Source organism: Mycteria americana, chromosome 20 (genome assembly GCF_035582795.1).
Source record: "Mycteria americana isolate JAX WOST 10 ecotype Jacksonville Zoo and Gardens chromosome 20, USCA_MyAme_1.0, whole genome shotgun sequence".
Lineage (NCBI taxonomy): Eukaryota > Metazoa > Chordata > Aves > Ciconiiformes > Ciconiidae > Mycteria > Mycteria americana.
In genome coordinates, this window is record NC_134384.1 from 4,732,829 (window position 1) to 4,749,156 (window position 16,328).

At 65.3% G+C, this 16,328-nt stretch overlaps 2 protein-coding genes across 8 annotated transcripts; one reads left to right on the plus strand and one right to left on the minus strand.

Moving 5' to 3' along the window:
• The first annotated feature begins 1,294 nt into the window (after positions 1-1,294).
• On the plus strand, positions 1,295-10,822 carry HMGA1 (high mobility group AT-hook 1). Of its 6 annotated transcripts, none has more exons than XM_075521676.1 (6): positions 1,295-1,402; positions 1,631-1,813; positions 6,745-6,850; positions 7,721-7,804; positions 8,279-8,329; positions 9,675-10,822. In XM_075521676.1, exons 3-6 carry the CDS (start codon positions 6,749-6,751, stop codon positions 9,729-9,731), a joined length of 294 nt encoding a protein of 97 aa, XP_075377791.1. In that variant the 5' UTR covers positions 1,295-1,402; positions 1,631-1,813; positions 6,745-6,748; the 3' UTR covers positions 9,732-10,822. The 6 variants fall into 6 exon arrangements, with proteins under 6 accessions (XP_075377791.1, XP_075377795.1, XP_075377793.1 ...); XM_075521680.1 differs by having other exon boundaries at positions 9,678-10,822; XM_075521678.1 differs by having other exon boundaries at positions 7,724-7,804.
• A 585-nt stretch (positions 10,823-11,407) lies between these two features.
• Positions 11,408-13,067, minus strand: SMIM29 (small integral membrane protein 29). Of its 2 annotated transcripts, none has more exons than XM_075521788.1 (5): positions 12,967-13,067; positions 12,397-12,569; positions 12,276-12,301; positions 12,091-12,196; positions 11,408-11,660 (listed from the first exon to the last, which is right to left on the minus strand). In XM_075521788.1, exons 2-5 carry the CDS (start codon positions 12,505-12,507, stop codon positions 11,598-11,600), a joined length of 306 nt encoding a protein of 101 aa, XP_075377903.1. In that variant the 5' UTR covers positions 12,508-12,569; positions 12,967-13,067; the 3' UTR covers positions 11,408-11,597. The 2 variants fall into 2 exon arrangements, with proteins under 2 accessions (XP_075377903.1, XP_075377904.1); XM_075521789.1 differs by having other exon boundaries at positions 12,993-13,008.
• Positions 13,068-16,328: the final 3,261 nt, after the last annotated feature.

The window sequence follows — 16,328 nt, forward strand, 5'->3', positions numbered from 1 at the left end:
GACACTGCTTTGATTGTGTTTTAGTCAGGGGAATTTGCAGGGGATTTTAAAAATCCAAGTAACAATTAGGAAAAAAAATGCCACGAGCCTTGCTCGGTTTGATTTGTTTCTTTTTACATCGTAAATCTTCCCTGCTGAAGTTTTGCACATGTAGATATTGATACTTCCAAGTTTCACATTTTTAAAGCTGCTTTTTTTAACAAAAAACTTGCCTGAAACTTAAATCCAGCATTGGCCGGTCTCAAGTTTGGCTCCTAACTCCAGATTTTGACGCTTACTGTCAGGATGGTTGAAAGCACCTAAATCGGAGTTTCCATTAAATTTGTGATAGGAGTTTCTGCAAGAGTTTGGGGGAATTTGATACAGTCCCATCGCTGAGAGGATGCTAAGCTCTGGATTTCCTTTTATCCCATCAAAAAACCCACCATATGATCCCAAATGCCTGCCATGCCTTGGAAAACATTGTCCCTGACACAACAGGGCTCTGGTTTTTGGGGTACCTACCTGGAGAGCTGATTTTGGTTCCTATTCCAGACTGACCTAAACCACTTTCCAAAAGAGATGGCAGGAATTCAGAATAAAGCCCTTTTACTGCAGAGCAAGCCCACCGTCCGCTTCAACCCCGGCAGAGCCTCAGGGCCGCTCACCAGCTCCCGAAACCCCGCCGCGCCGAGCCGTGCAGGTCGCGCTTCCGCACCGGCCTCCCATTTCTGCAGCGGTGCTGCAATGAGAAATAAAATAAATATCACGATGAAACCCAGCCGGCCTTGGGAGGCCCTGGGGATGGAGCACCCGCTGCTGGTGCTTCCAGATGGGGACCAGAGGCTTTGGGGGGGGGGGGGGGGGGGGGGGGTTAACCTGGCAGGGAGGCAGCAAAAGGAAAGAGCATCGTGCTTTGCCCATCAGTGCCGGACGCGGTGTGTGGCACAGCCCCGGCCGGTGCTCGCCCCCACGCTGATGCCAAACCCCTCCACGCCAGCCCAAAACACCGCTGCCCGCTCTGCGAGGAGGAGAAGGGGGGGGGCAGCCGGGGGGGTACCCAGCGGCGAGCCCGGGTCGGGGGGGGGCGGGGGGGGGGCATCGCGGGGTACCCGCCCCCGGTCAGGAGCATCCCTGGAGCATCCCGGAGGGGGGTCTCCATCCTCCCCCGGCGCTGCCTCCCTCTGCCCCCGGGGTCCCCCCCCGGTCCCGGGGCTGGGGGGGAGCAGCCGCCGCCCGCCCGCCGCAGCGCTTTGAACGGACCTATCGCTCCCGGCCCCGCCGCCGCCCGCCCCCGCCGGCCGTGATGCAGCCCGGCTCCTCCTCCCCCCGCTCCGCAAGGGCTGGAAGCTCCCCTTAGCCTGTTTGCCCTTATTTAATTTCGAGTGTGATTTTGCTATTTTTAGCAGCTGGATCCCCTCCAGTAAGGCTGGGAGCTCGCTCCTTCCCCCCCCCCCCTTTTCTCTCCCCCCTTTCCCCCTTTTTTTTTTTTTCCTCGCTCCCTGCAAATGATTTTGACCCAGCTTCCTTCCTCCTGGAGCAATTTTTTTTTTCCCTCTCTCTTTATTATTTATATAAATAAGAGGGGGGCCTGGCTGGGCTGTGGATGCGTGTGTGAGTCGCAGCCTCTCTCTCTGCCTTCTCCTTTCAGATCCGCATTCGCGAGCAGCAGCCGCCGCCGGGAGGGGGGGGTTTAATTCGCTTCACAACACAGACCCGCCAGGAAAAAAAAACCAACCCCCCCCCAAAAAAAAAACAAACCAAAAAACCCCCCAAAAACCACCACCACCTAAAAAACCCACCCCAAGCACCCAGCTCCGAGATCAAGCTGACTGTGAGTGCCGGCCTTCCTCTTTCCTTTCTGCTCCGGGGGGTGCGGGGGAGGGCCGGGGGGTGCTGGGGGGGGACCCCGGGGCTCTGCTCCCCCCCTCCCCGCATGCTGTGCACGATCGCCCCCGGGTCGCTCTGGGTTTGCAAGGACGCGGGTGTGCGTGCGGCGGGCCGGGCTGCAACGCCTCTCCTGATGGGGCTTATTATTAATTATTGTTATTAATAGGGCGATGCACCTGGCGGGGCTGCCCGGGCCGGGGGGGGGCGGGGGTCCCCGGTGCCGGTGGCTCCCGGCGCGGCGGGACTTTCCCTCCACTTGCTGGGTTTCGGGTGATGCGAACCCCCCGCACGGCCCCGCGGTGCAGCCCCGGCCGCCGGCACCGGGCACCCCCCCACCCCCACACCCCGTGCCCGGGTTCGCAGGGTGCGTGGGGGGTCGGGGTAGGGTGCGTGGGGTCGGACCGTGCAAGGTGCGTGGGGGCCGCGGCCGGTTGCATGGGCGTGGGATCAGGACCCGTGCGTGGGGCTGGGCCGGTGCAAGGTGCGTGGCGCCGGTGCGTGGGGCCAGGCCAAGCCCGGCTGACGGAGGGGGGGGGGGGCACACACAGGTCGGTCCAAAGTTGCAGTGCTGGGGCTCAGCCGCCCCCCCCGGACGGTGCCCACGCTGCTCCCCGCTGCGAGACCGTGGGGCCCCGCACCCCCCAGCCCCTGCACCCAGCCCTTCCCCGGCGGCGGGGGGGGTGATGCCACACAGGGCTGGCTCCACCCGGGGTTTTATTACACCCCGCAGGACAGGGGCTTCACAAAGCGTGTGATGGTGCCCTTCCTGTCTCTTTTCTTTCTCCCCCACCTCCCTCCTTCCTTTCTTTTATCACTTCCTTTTATTATGCATGCCCAGGAAGGAAGGGGGGGTGGACTTTCCTTAATAGCAGGCCTGGGGGGGGCTTCAAAGCAGCCCCGTGGAGGGCTTGTCCTAATGAGGAGCCGCGCACATCCCTTCCCAGCCCTCGCACCCCTGCCGAACAGGCTCTTCAACTTCTGCTCCACTATTTCTTCCCCTCCGCCCTCTCCCATCCTCCCTCTGCCAGGAGGTGCGGCCGGGATCCTTCTCCAGCTGCAATCAGGCTAGATTTCCTGGGCGTGAAGAGATTTTTTTATTTATTTATGGGTTTTGCCTTTTTTTTTTTTTTTAAGATCTAAGCCACCGCCTTGTCTCCCTGCTTCTCCTGGGCTGGTTTGTTTAACCTAAGAGTAGGTGGCAGGAGCGGGGGATTTATGGGGTTATTTGCATGGAGTGGTGTAAGGCAGCGTGGGAGGGTGGGGGAAGGCAGGAGCAGGCCCAGGGCCAGCCAGGAGCATCGCTCCGAGGGGCCAGGTTGCCTCTTTTGCAACCCAACCGTCGCTTGTGCAAGAGGTGGCTGCTGAGAACGGCCCAGCTCGTGTCGTGGAGCAGAGGGAGCCGATGGGGCTGGGGGAGGAGAGTTTCATCCCCCAACATAGGGATGGAGAGGGGAGGATTTTTTCATCCCCCAACTCCATCGATCGAGAGGCAGATGTAGCCCGTCCACCTCCAAACCTTGCAGAGATTTATCCCTCCCAGCCTCAGGGAGCCCGGCAGTCCCCTGCCCTCGTCTCCGACTGATTCCTCCCTGCCTGGAAAGGTTTCTCTCTCAGCTGCTTCCTTTCCTCCATGGCAACACAGTTGCTCCCTCCCTCCTATACAGCTTTGATGCACGCGAGCTGGGCCGGAGCTGCTTCCCACCATGTGCCCAGCACCATCCCGCGGGCTCGGGGCGCTCCCGGGGCCGGGCAGGTGCCGCCGAGCCGGGGAGCATCGCGCCGAGCCAGGGCCGCTCTCTGGAAGAGGGCTGTTGGCTGGGAAGGTGCTGGGGTGGGAGAGAGGAGCATCCTCCATCTCCCACCCGGGCATCCTCCTCCTCCTCATCCCCCTCTCCCGGAGCGGGGCATGGAGCCCTCGGTCCCCAGGGTGGTTTCAGCTCTGCAGTCCCTGGGGAGAGCTCGGAGGCGGCGGAGGGATGGGTGGGATGTGCACGTGCTTCCCCCAGCACCAACAACTTCGCGGCAGCAGGCTCAGGCTCGGCGGGCCGTACCTGGTGGCATCCCCACGGCGGGGAGGGTCCCCTCAGCATCCCTGGCCGGAGCCGCCACGTGGGGCCCGTGCCCGTCCCCGGCGAGGTGGATGGGAGCGCGGCAGGGTGGGGGCCACACTGGGCCCATCTGTTTCTGGCTACAGGAGAGGGTACGGCACGGCTCGGAGGCCGCGTTTCCTCTGACAAAGATTAACTTAAAAAGAGACAAACCCGTCCCAGCCCCCGGTCAGCCGGCCGGCGTTTTTCTTTCCTAAATCTAAACCATACTTTTTTTCCAAGAGACTCCTTGAAGGGCTCTGGGATGCTGTGAGTAATATTTTTGGGGTGTTTACACGACAGCATGGTTTCTGTCTCCCAAAAAAAAAAAAAAAAATCCGAGGGTGGTTTTTGTTGTTGTTGTTTTGCACTCGTGAGTCACTTCCAGAGGGGAGCGGGAGCTGACGCGTGTTTTTTAAAAAGCCTCAAAGGTCTGAGCGTGGCTCCTCACACCGCACGTCTCGCCCGTGCCTGCTCCAGCCGCCCCGATGAGGCTCAGCATCCCTTGGGGGGGTCAGCACCCCAGCCGCCCCCCGCTGCCCCACTCTGCCCGGTAGCGCTGTCCCGGCTGCTCTAACACCATCCAAATTGAAACCAGTTGCTGAAAACTAAGAGGTATTAACCCCGTAGGCAGAGGTAGGGAGAGGGCCTCCGTCTTTGCACGCAGACCGGGCACACAACCTCGTACCTGCCGGAGAAGCCGTGCCGGGGGGCTGCCACGCTCCGGAGACGTGGGTCAGACCCAGGGCAGGGATGCAGGGGACCGTCCCCAGAGACAGGGGTGGCCCGGTGGGGCTGCAGCACCCAGCCCAAAGCAACACCATGATTTTCTAGCCAAGTCTCCCAGGCAGCTCCGAGCCCTGCGCTTACGGGCAGTGAGACCAGGACGCTATTCTCGCAGCCCTGTTTCTGCTGGGAACCATCATAGCACCGCTCCGAGCAGGTGCCCCCGCTCTGCACGGCCATGGTCGCCCGACCGAGGAGCAGAGCAGGTGCCCGGCGCTCGGGGACACCAGTAAGCGCCGGGGCTGTGGTAGCAAACCTGCTCCCTTCCAGCCTGGTGCCCGTCCTCCTGGCTCCTGGGCTGGGAGCTGGGTGTGGAACTGGGCCCACGGCGCTGGAAAAGCAGGTTTTCCCTCCGCCCCTGGGGAAGCATGGAGGTGGAGAGGGCGAGATGGAGCCTTTCCCTCCGTGGGATTTCCCCACGAGCAAGGAAAGCCATCCAGCCCTTTGGGACACAGGGGAGGGGACAACCCAGCGTCCCTAGAACAAGTGCCAGGTGGTGCCTGTCCCTAAACCCAGCCGGGGTGGCAGGAGCAGGGTCAGGGGTGCAGCGTCCTGCCCTGGGTGTCGAGGCAGGGTGGGGGGAGCAGGGCTGCGGGAGCCCGCACCACCCTTCCAGGGCCTTGGGACCCCCGTGGGGATGCCCGGAGGCCCCCAGTGCCCATGCCACTGCTTGTCCTGTTCCAACTTGCTGGTGCCGGCAGCGTGTCTGGGATTTCAAGGACTCCAGATTAAATCTGGAGCCGCTCTCCTCCTTTTGGGGAAAGGGGACGGGCTCTGTGGGAAGGGCCGGCCAAGCTGCTGCTCCCCAAATGCCTGCTGGGGAGCCCGGGAGCTGCGTTAGCACCGGGACACTGGTGAATTCAGCTGGGTATCCATGCCGTGGGCTCGGGGCAGGGTCCTGCCTGGCAGCCCGTTCGTTTTGCTCCTCAGCCAGTGATGGGAGGATGCAGATTGCATCCCCGGGAGGGATGCAGCTGCAAACCCACCTTGGGGAAAGGCAGGGAGCGGGGATGGGTGCGATGGGGAGGTCTGAGCACCCAGAGCCTCGCCCAGCTGGCACGAAAGGAGCGGCTGCCACGTGGGGCTGGTCATTAGGGCCACGAGAGTGGGGAGCGGCACCGGGGTCCCGTTGCCAGAGTCCGGTCCTGCAGCCTCAGCCGCGTTCCTCTATCCCCGTGCGTTGGCGCTGGACTGGGCTTGTTGCACCGGGGCATCGCCGTGGGGCACCGGCGGGGAGTGGCAGTGCGAGGGGACGCGCAGCAGGGATCGGCACGGGCCAAAGGTCTGTTTGCAGGCGGGACACGGGTGCAGCAGGGGCGGTTTTGCAGATACGATACCGGCTTTGCAGCAGCAGGAGGAAGAGTCGCGCCTGCCCAAGGTGCTCCGCGTTTCTGGGGCAGAAAATCCCTGCACCCCGCGGCGTGGTGCTGCCAAATGGGCTTGGGGGGTTAAAAAATAGAAGCGGGGGTCTCTTCTAGGCATAGCTCTTAGTGGTGCTTTTGGTTTCTCCCCCACGGGCCCTGCCAGCCCCAGCAGTGCCCTGGGTGCGGGCTGGTCCCCGCTGCACGCCAGGAGAGGAGCAGGATGCGGGCGAGCCTCCGGGAAGGGCTGGAATAGGGCAGAAGCTGCTCATTTCAGCTGAATTTTAATTCTAAGAGGCATTCTGAAGAGGGGGGACCCTGGTCCTTGTCACCTCCTGTCCTTGCTGATACCCCACCGGTCACCCCCATCCCCGCAGAGGGGCGAGGTGGCAGCTGGGGGGGCCGAGCATCCTCACCCGGGGGGCAGGGGCAGGGGCAGGGGCATGGCCGCGGCCGGGCTGACCCCGCGGGAGGCTCCGGCAGCTCTGCTCATCCCTCGCAGCCCCGTGAGTCACTTCCGTGGCTCCCAGCACCCGCCTGCCGCCGGGGTGAGGGCTGCGGGGAGCGGTACCGGCTGGCGTGGCGAGCCATCGCTGACTGACCTTCCTCCCCTTCCTGCTCCTCCTCACCACCGCTGGAAGGACGATGAGCGAATCCGGTGCCAAATCCAGCCAGCCCCTGGCCTCCAAGGGGGAGAAGGACGTGTCGGAGAAGAGGGGCCGGGGGCGGCCCAGGAAGAAGCCGCAGGTATGTGGGGTCCCCCGGGAGGAGGTGGGGGGAGGGCACCCCACTGGGCAGCCCTGCCCGCAGCGATGCCCTCGGGAGGGGGAGAGAAACCCCTGGAGCAGGGAGAAACCCCCGCACTCGCACCCCGGCAGCATCCCCCGGGCAGGGGATGGGGATGCCCACGGTGCAGCCCCCATTACCTCCCTTTGGGCAGCAGCTCCCGGGTGCTCACCGGCACCAAATCCCTCCTGGGGGGGTCTTCACCAGCCCCCCCCAAGCCCTGCAACACCCCAGAGCTCCTCCTCGCCCAGGGAAGGGCTCGGGGCCTCCCCTTGCTCCTCCCCAGGCTGCAGCTGAACCTGCCTTTGCAGAGAGGCTAATTAAAGCCCCATTAGCAAAAGCTGCTCAGAGGGATAAGATGCTGCCAGAGCCTTTGCGGTGCCAAACCCCACCGCCCCCGACCTTCCCGGGGCAGGTGGGGTTTGCGCACATCGTTTTCCCGCAGAAAAGGCGATTTGCCGCTTCCCCAACATTTTGGCAGGCAGCAGCACCGCCAGCAAGCCGGGGTCCGGGGCTGAGAAACCGGTGGGGACCGTCCGGCTAAGCCGAGCGATTAATGGCGGGGCAGGACGGGTCACGTACGCACCCGGCTGAAGGACACGCAGGAGCCTCTGCCTGGCGCCTGACTGCCAATCCCAGTGCAACCAGTCCTCCCGGTGCTCCCAGTACCACGTGCGAGAGCATCGCTGCCCCGGCAGGGTCTGCTGGGGAGAATGGGACCCCCAGCCCGGAGCATCCTGGCGTGCACCGCTGCACCGGGAACCGCTCTGGGCATGGATCCCGCCCCGGGGACCCCCCATCCACAGCGACCCCCCTCTGCTCTCCCTCCAGCAGGAGCCCAGCGAGGCCCCGACCCCCAAGAGACCCCGCGGACGGCCGAAGGGCAGTAAAAACAAGGCCACCCCGAAAGGCAGGGTAGGTGGCTGGGGACGGGGGCTGCTCCAGCCGAGCAGCCGTGCGCTGGGATGACAGGTCCGTTTTGAGCTCAATTATAGACAATTCAGGGCAGATCTACCCCTGGGAGGGGGGGTTCTCAGTGCTGGCCCCCAGGGAAGGGGGGGGGGGGGGGGGAGCCGGGGACCGCATGTGTCAGCGTGTGGACACACGCGATAAACCTGTTTGCAAAACATGCGACTCACATCCTGCGCCCGCCTCATGAGTCACGGTGCCGGAGCCATCCCACGGCGCTGGAAGCCGGTGGCGAGGGGGCCGGGGGGGGCCTGGCTGCAGCCCCGGGGCCACCTGGGTGCAGCAGCCCGGGAGATGCCACTGGGGTGATGAATTTGGCAGTCGTGGCCGGGAGGAAGGGGAACGCCGCCCGCCCCCCGGCAGCATCCCGGGGATGAGGGGACAGCCCCAGCCTGACCAAAATGTCTTTTTTTTGCTCAGAAAGCTGCAGTCACGCCAGGGAGAAAACCTCGAGGCCGACCCAAAAAATCGGTGAGCGGGCTTTTCCCTTCCTCCTCCATCCTGGCAGGGTGCTGGGCACTTTAGGGGCACGGCAGCCCCCCAGCTCTCCCCACAAGTGTGGGGGAGATGCTGCTGGGCTGGAAGAGAGCAGAGCAGTGAGCAAAAACGGGACACGGCATGGCACGGGGCAGGTTTCGAACCCGACCATGCCGCGCCCCGGTGCTGGCACGGGGGGACTGAGCCGTCCCAGCTCCCCCACCTCCCCGCGGCCCCGGGAGCAGCGCGCGGGAGGCGGCTGGTCCTGCCTCGGTGGCGTGTTGGCACACGCCTGCCCGCTGTGTCCCTGGCACAGCGTTGCTGCAGCCTGCGTGCGCAGCAACCCCCCCTCTGCTCCCGGGCACTATGGCCACCCTCTTATTTTGCGTTTTCCTTCCTCCGTTTCGCTTCTCCCCCCTCTCCCCTTCCCCGCCCTTGGTTTGCAGCCCTGTGGGAGCTCAGGCGGCTGCCGGGCACCCACAAGCATCGCCCGGTTGGGAGCAAGTTTCATCTCCCTTCCCTGCGTGCATATCCCACTGTCCCCAGTCCACGTCCCTGCGCCCACAAACTGCCACCAGGCACTGGGACACAAGAGCCACCCACGAGCATCCTCGGGGTGCAGCTGCTCTGCCCCGTGCAGGGTTTTGCCCCTTTTCCCACTTAAATTCCTTATGGAGGGCGAGGGGCTGAGACCAGGCAGGGCTGCAAGCCAGGGGGTGGCATCTCCTGCACCGGTGTCACAGCACCAGGGGCTGTTTCGGGGACCCCAGGGCGGGGAGCTGGTTCAGTGGGGTGGGACCCGGGGGGTCCCCATGGTGGCGGGGCCGTGCTGGGGACACCGTGTCCCGCTTTGGCAGCCACCGGCCACGGTGGCTTTTTTATGAATGAAGCGGGAGGAAACGGGGGCCGGCGCTGACTCACGCTCACACTCAGCCCTGACTCACCGCCACGTGCGGGCCACGATGCTCATGGCCGCCCGCCCCAGCGTGCGGGGCTGGACACGGTCCCCAGTGCCGCTGCCGTGTCCCCTGGTGGCAACTGGGGACACGGCAGTGGCACCGGGGACCGCGGTCTCACACTTGCAGGGTGTGCATGCACCCAGGGCGTGCGGCTCCCCCCTCCTCGCTGTGAGCCCACCCGGGGGGGTTCTTACCTGGGATTTAACCCATGATGGTTAAACCTGGAGCAAGGACCGGTCCCCAAATGCAGGAGGGTGCTGGTGCCTCAGTTTCCCTCTTTGCCCAAGGGGTGTGATGTGCCTGGTCAGCCCTTCCTCCAGGGACGGAGGGGGGTGCCTGCAGCCCCTGGCACCCCCTGACCACACTGCCTTGCCTCGCAGCAGCAGGACGAGGAGGAGGTGAACATTTCCCAGGAGTCATCCGAGGAGGAGCAGTGAAACCTCCCGAACCGGCGCTACCTCATCGCCCAACGGTCCCGCGTCCTCGGCGGCCGGGGGAGAGGGACGGGGAGAAACCCACTGCGCCGCCCTGGCTTTTTCCTCCTCCCTCCTCCGCTCCTTCCTCACCCTCAGACAACGGCAGCACTGGAAAATGGCCCAACCCGGGCAACCCCGCGGCCCCCCGCCCGGGGGGGGCACCCGTCCCGGCTCCCCCCTCTCCCCAGCACTGGGTTTTGGGGCAGCCCCACTGGCAAAGGGGGTGCCCGGCAGAGAGCCGGGGCTGGGACCCCCCGCCTTTGCTGCCCCCCCCATGCAGTGATCTCACCCACCCAAAGCGGGTGCTGGTTGCCCCCCAGCACCGGGCTTTGCCCTGGGACCTCTGCAGGGAAGAGATGGGGGGGTCAGCAAAGGCGAGAGCCCCAAATGCATTAGACCTTTGCTCTGGCCTGCTGCTACCCCGGGCAAACTCCCCTTGTATCCCCCCCAGTCCTGAGCGACTGCACTGTGCATGGGAGAGCAGCTCCCGCGGCGATGCCGGGGCTCGGTGCCCGTCCCCGGGGGTGCCCGTCCCCAGGGGTGCCCGAGCGGGGCCGGCTCGGGGCAGCCCTTTCCTCATAGGTTCTGGTATATATATATATTTTTTTTTTAGTACTTTTTTTTTTCCTTTCATTCACAACTACCTCTGGATATTTAAGTTCCACTCTCTGAACTCACAGACGTGCTGCTGCTGTGCCAGCTGCTGGGGCATCGTTGGCTCGGTGTTTCCTTTTTCGGGGTGTCGCTGGGGGCTGTGGGGTATTTTTTTCCCTCCCCTTTTTTGGGCTTTTTTTTTTTTTTTTTTTAATTGTTATTTTAAGGTCTAGGTTGCTCTGCTGTTTCAAGGGATGGAGGCTGGCAGGGCGGTGGGGTGGGGGGCCTGCGGGATGCTCCCCCTGCCACACTGCCCCCTGCACGACGGCTGCAGCGGGACCGGAGGTCAGTGCCGGGCAGCCCCGGTGGGAGAAAACTGGGGTTTGGCTGGGGTTTTTTTTGGTCCACTGTTAACGACCTTTTGGTTTCCTATTTGCAGTTACTTGAATAAAACATTTTATGGATGTTTGATGCCTCTGCCCTGGACTCTGGCCGGGGTCCAGCCCTCGGGAGTGGGGTGGGAGCGGGTTCTCTCCGTGCAGGGAGAGCCCGTGGGCACAGAGAGACCGCTCCGCATGGTACCTTCTCCACAGGGACATCCATGTCGGTGCCAGCCATCCTCCGTGGGGACGACGAGAGCTGCCGATAGAAACAGAAACAGGCAAAACCCTGCTCCCCCCCCCCCCCAACTCCCATCCTCGGCGCCTTTTTATTACCAAATCAAGTCACGATGCTGCCAAGGCAGGGACACGGTGCCGATCCGCCCGACATCGGGCTGCTCCACGGTCCGGCAGCGCTTGTGCTGCTGAAAACCCTCCCTGCCCGACGCGGGAGGCTCTTGGCCGAATGCAGAGAAACACGTTTATTTATTTGCTCTCACACGCGCCGCGCTGCTCCTCTGCGTCCTGCCCTCCGCGCCCGGCAAAGCCCCGGAGCCCAGCTGCTCCCCTGCCAGGGTGCCAGCCCCGGCCGTCCCGCTCAGTGCATTTTAAGGGGCTGGCAGAGCGGTTCAAGCAAAAAAATGGCAAAAATAGGTGCCAAGGTGGGAGATAACCCGTTATCGTCAGTGCTCACGGGGTGGGATCGCTCCCGGGCAGCGGCCGCCAGCATCGCCATGCTGCCACGGGCGCATCCTGCCCTTCCCGGCAGACGGTGAAGGCAGCAGCGCCGGTGCTGACACCATCCTCCCTTGCCTCCTGCGGGCAGGATTCGGTCCCAGCTCTCCAGGCAGCATCAGGCCTTCCAGTCCCTGCGTGGGGGCCGATGGGGCGAGACCCCCCCCCAGCTGGGCACCACCTGCAACAGAGAGCGTGCCCTCAGCACGGCGGGTGGCCCAGCCCAGACCCCCCCCCCCCCAGTGCCAAGTTGGGGGGCAAAGCAAGCCCCAGCGGCACCACGGTGGGCGGAGAAGCCCCAGGCTCGCAGGCACCGGCTGCACAGCCCAACCCTCCCCAAAACCTCTGGGTTACACCCAAACCCTCGCCCGGTTCCCAGAGCCCGGTGCTCCCTTGGGGCAGGCTGGCACCCTGGGCTCCCACCCAGGCTCAGCAGCCCCCGTGGGCTCCTTAACTTGGTGCTGCTTAATGTTGATTTTTCACGCAAAAAATAGATAAATAGCAATTCCCGGCAGCACCGTGCATAGCCGGCGAGCGACCCACGCAGCCACCCCGCCTGTACCCAACCCCGAAACCGAACTCCCAGCCCCAAAAGGCTGCGTCTCACCCACCCGGGTGTCCTCCGCCTCCACCAGCAGCTCCTGCTCGGACTCCTGCAGCTCCTCGGCCGGGTCGTAGCTGTACATGGGCAGCAGCCGGTGGCGCAGCCGGTCAAACCTGGCACGGGGACGGTGGCTGAGCGGTGACGGGTCCCACAGCCCCCACACCAAACCCAGCCCCACGCCCCCACGCTCACCTCCGCTTCTTCTGGACGTACATCACCTGCAGGGAGAGCAGGGGAAGGCGTGAGCGGGGGGGGGGGGGGCTCGGCACGGCGTGTCACCTGTCACCCCCCCCGGCCCTCCCCGCCCACTCACCGCGGCCAGGACGGCGCCGAGGAGGGTGACGAGGAGAAAGGGTCCCAGCACGTAGCCCACCAGCGAGTCACCCGCCGCGCCCGGGGCCGTGGGGGCCGTGGTGTTGCTCATGGCCCAGCGCCGGCTCCTCTCCGCATGGGGCCACGGGTGTCCGGCCCCGCCGGACGGGACGTCTGCGAACCCACAACCGCCCGGGTAATTAACCACCCACCGCCCCGGTAATGGCCCCGCGGGCCGGGCAGGAGCCGCGGGGGGCCCGTACCCGCACCCCAGCCAGGCCGGCACCCCCGGGACGCGGCAGAGGGGTGCCCAGCGCCCGGAGAGCCCCACTCGGGGCCGGGGGCGGCCGGCGTGGGGGGTCCCCCCGCACACCCCCGCCGCAGAACCGGGGTCGGTCCGGGGGAGGGGGTGGGTGTCCGCCTCCACGAGGAGCAGGAGGGGGCTGGGGGCACCCTCCCCCCCCCCCGGGCTCTGCCCCCCCCGCCCCACGCGGGACACTCCACGCCCCCCCCCCCCGCATCCCTCCCCCACCCCCCGCGCATCCCCGCGCGCGGCCCCGCCCCGCCCCACCTGCGCACGCCGCGCACCGCCCGCACCCGGAACCCGCGCGGCGCGTGACGGGCGGGGCGGGGCTGAGGGGCGGGGCAATGGGCGGGGCTTGTGGCAGTGGCGGCGCGGGGCCGGTAGGGGGCAGCAGAGACCGGGCGCGGGGGGCGGGGGAGGGATGAAGGAGGGAAGGGGAAAAGGGGGGAGGGGAGGAGGGAAAAGGGAAAAGGGGAAAGGAAAGGGCAGGGAAAACCAGGAAAAATGAACGACGGGGGAAGGGAAGACCAAAAAAAACGGGAAAAGGGAGAAAAAGGAGGGAAGGGACACGGGGGAGGGGGAGGGGGGGCGAGCCGCTGGGAGGGAAGGAGGGAGGGAGGGGAGGGGAGACGGGGGTACAGACCGGACAGGGGGGTGCACGGCGGGAGCATGGGGGGTGGCAAGACAGACAGAGGGATGGGGGCACGGACGGACGGACGGCCGCATGGGTGCACAGCAGGGCGGGTAGGCGCGTCCCCGCGCCATTAGTTGGGTGAACGGACGGATGGACGGATGGACAGAGGGACGGAGGTGTAGCCACAGGGCGAGATGACAGACCTGCGGGGGCCGGGGGGGCCGGGGTCCCGGTGGGTGCGGGCACCCAGCCTGGCCGGGCAGCGTCACCCGTGGCGGGGGCTGCCGTGGGTCCCCTCCCCGGCCGGGGGCTCCCGCTGCGGCTGATCCCCCCCGCGGCCGGACCCGCAGGGACCCGGGCAGGGGCTGTCGTGGTGCCGGCGGTGCCACCCCGGGCGGAGCCCCGGGACGGTGGCAGCATCCCAGCCCCGATCCCCGGCCGCAGGGCTAATCCGCTTTGCCCGTGCGGGGACCAGATGGCCCCGCTAAGTGGGTCAGGCGGGAGCAGGGGACACCGGGGAGCAAGGAGCCCCATTTTGCTTCCCGATAGCTAAAAAAACCCCATAATAATCAAGTGAAGCGAGGTGGAAGAGAGAAGCCTGGAGATGGCGGTGCTGGGGGGACACGGTCCCCGGTGCCCGGCCTGGTGGCAGGATGGGGCTGGGTGCCACCGCAGCGCACCGAGAGCACCCTGTGCCAGCGGGACGGCAGCGCTGGGGCAAGGCAGCTCCTGCTCTGCAGCCCCCGGGATGAACCTGCCCAGCGAGAGGCCAAGCAGCCGCAGAGCCGGGGTCCTCCTCCTCCTGCCTGCACCCCCTGCCCTCACCCCCTGCCCTCACCCCCTGCCCAGCCCAGCTGGGTCATTTTCGCCTCCTTGGTCCCTGCACCAGCCCAGGGACGGGGCTCGGGGCCCATGCTGATGCACCAGGGCCGCAGGGGACTCTGGGGACGCAGGAGCGGGGATGCCCTTGGCCAGGCATGGTGTGGAGTGGGGGATGCCGGAGCTCCTCGCGGAGGGTGGGAAGGGGTCGGGGTGGGGCTTGTCCCCACACTGGGGGACCCCCTAGCCCAGAAAAGGGCACCGGCTGTCCTGAGAGCACCTGATGCCTGCCGTTCCCAGTGTCCCATTGTCCCCAGTGGCCCCGCTGGCCCTGGCAGCCCTGCTGTCCGCAGCACCCTCGCTGACCCCACTGTCCCCAGTGGCCACACTGGTCCCATTGTCCGTGTTGACCCTCCCTGCCCCCATACAGCCTTCCCAAACCAGCCACAGCCTCAGCCCCCCCACGTTCCCCAAACCCATCCCTGCATGGACCCGGAGGAGCATCGCCTCCATCCCAGCGCCCGTCTCGCCACGGGAGCCGGGGCTTTGGTAGCACCGGGGGAGGCAGATCCTGGGGGTCAGCGCCGGCAAGAGGGGTCTGGGGGAGCCTTGCACCCTGAGCGGGGCATCACCCCTGTGTGAGCAGCAGCAGCTCTCCTCGCAGCCCGTCCTCATCCCCTCCTTCATACCCAAAAGAGCCAGGATCTGGCCAGCACCGCTGCAATGGGGGAAACACACAGCGGGGCTGGACCCCCCCAGCCCTCCGCTGCCGGGGCAGGAGCCGGCTGAGGCGGTGGGAGCACATCAACGCCGTGTGGGTCTCCCACTCTGCCTCCATCTGCCGCTGCCCATCCCCTCCCAGCCCGGCGCTGCCGTGCCGCGGCTAAAAATAAATCCAGCAATTTCTAGGAAAGTTCCTTGGAGAGAGCGAGCGAGCGAGCGAGTGCGAGCGCAGGCCGGCGGGAGCGCGCAGCCAGCCCAGCCCGGCTGGAGGAGCATGCGGGGTCCCGGGGGAAGCGGCGTGCCCTGGGAGCAGACCAGGGGGTCACCGAGCCCCCTGCATGGCCAGAGGCAGCCCTGGACACTCGCAGTATCCCCAAATCCCAGGTGAATATTTTTTTCCTATCCACTGCTTCCCAGAGTATCCGGATGGGAAAAAAGGGGAGTCGAAGCTGGGGCAGTGCAGGGGCTGCTCATCCCCGGGGAAATCTCCCCGTTACTTACCCCCGGGGGGGGGGGGGGAAGGATGCCAGAGGGCTGAGGGCAGCATTGCCACCAGTCCCGGGGACGTGGCACCTTTATGACCAGGGCAGGAGGGGGGTCAGCCAGGGGGGCAAATTTTTGACAGGCAACGAGAGCTAGAATAGTGACACGGGGTATTTCTGCTCCAAAACCAGCTGTGAGAGACATCAGCCCCCTCCTCTCCACTGCTCAGCCCCCCGCAGATAATTGGGGACAGCTTTGCTGAGCCACTAAGCTCCCATTTAAGCAGCTAAGCACGAGTGGCTGGATTTCCACCCAGCGTATCACTCCGGCTGCTCACCCAGCCAGAAGTACTGGGGGGGAAGCGCTGCCGCCCACCCCCGCGGGAGCACAGCTTGCTCCGGCTCTGCCTCACCGCTCACCGGTGAAGGCATTAACTCCACCATCAGCAGGGATTAATTTTGCCCTCAGCTCCACGCCACAGCCACAAACGTGAGGGTGTTGTGCATGAGCCGGCCTGTTTTCCCTCGTTGTGATAATGCGGTGCAGGAGGAGCCTGGTTGCATTCGGATCCCAAAGGGAATTTGCAAAGCGGTAAGAGCTGGATCTCCAAACCAGGACACATTTGGTTTGCGGATAAACGCAAGAGCTCCTATATCTGTGTTTACAGCCTCGCTGCTGGGATCAGGCTACACACTAGTGGATCCTGCCCAGCATTTTGCTTCACATCCCAAAAGGAGAAGAAACCCCCACCCCGGCTGAGCGAGGGCCACACCAGAGCCCTGGGAGTCCGGCAAAGCCGCTTCGGTTCGCTCTTCCCCAGCCCCAAGGCAACTCTGCTGCACTGGGGTAGCAGCAGAGCCCGGCACCCAAGCTGGGGAGAAACGTGGGCGTTTGGGGTAAGGGAGGGCTCCCAGGGGCCGTGTTGGGCACCCATGGGGACAGGAGCTGCCCCGGCGCAGCCGGCTCCTCC

Coding starts and splice junctions, on each gene's coding strand:
- SMIM29 (XM_075521788.1), bottom strand. CDS start 12,507: ATGAGCAACACCACGGCCCCCACGGCCCCGGGCGCGGCGGGTGACTCG. Junction 12,302..12,396: donor TCGGCGCCGTCCTGGCCGCG/GTGAGTGGGCGG, acceptor CTCTCCCTGCAG/GTGATGTACGTCCAGAAGAA. Junction 12,197..12,275: donor TACGTCCAGAAGAAGCGGAG/GTGAGCGTGGGG, acceptor TCCCCGTGCCAG/GTTTGACCGGCTGCGCCACC.
- HMGA1 (XM_075521676.1), top strand. CDS start 6,749: ATGAGCGAATCCGGTGCCAAATCCAGCCAGCCCCTGGCCTCCAAGGGG. Junction 6,851..7,720: donor GGCCCAGGAAGAAGCCGCAG/GTATGTGGGGTC, acceptor CTCTCCCTCCAG/CAGGAGCCCAGCGAGGCCCC. Junction 8,330..9,674: donor GAGGCCGACCCAAAAAATCG/GTGAGCGGGCTT, acceptor CTTGCCTCGCAG/CAGCAGGACGAGGAGGAGGT.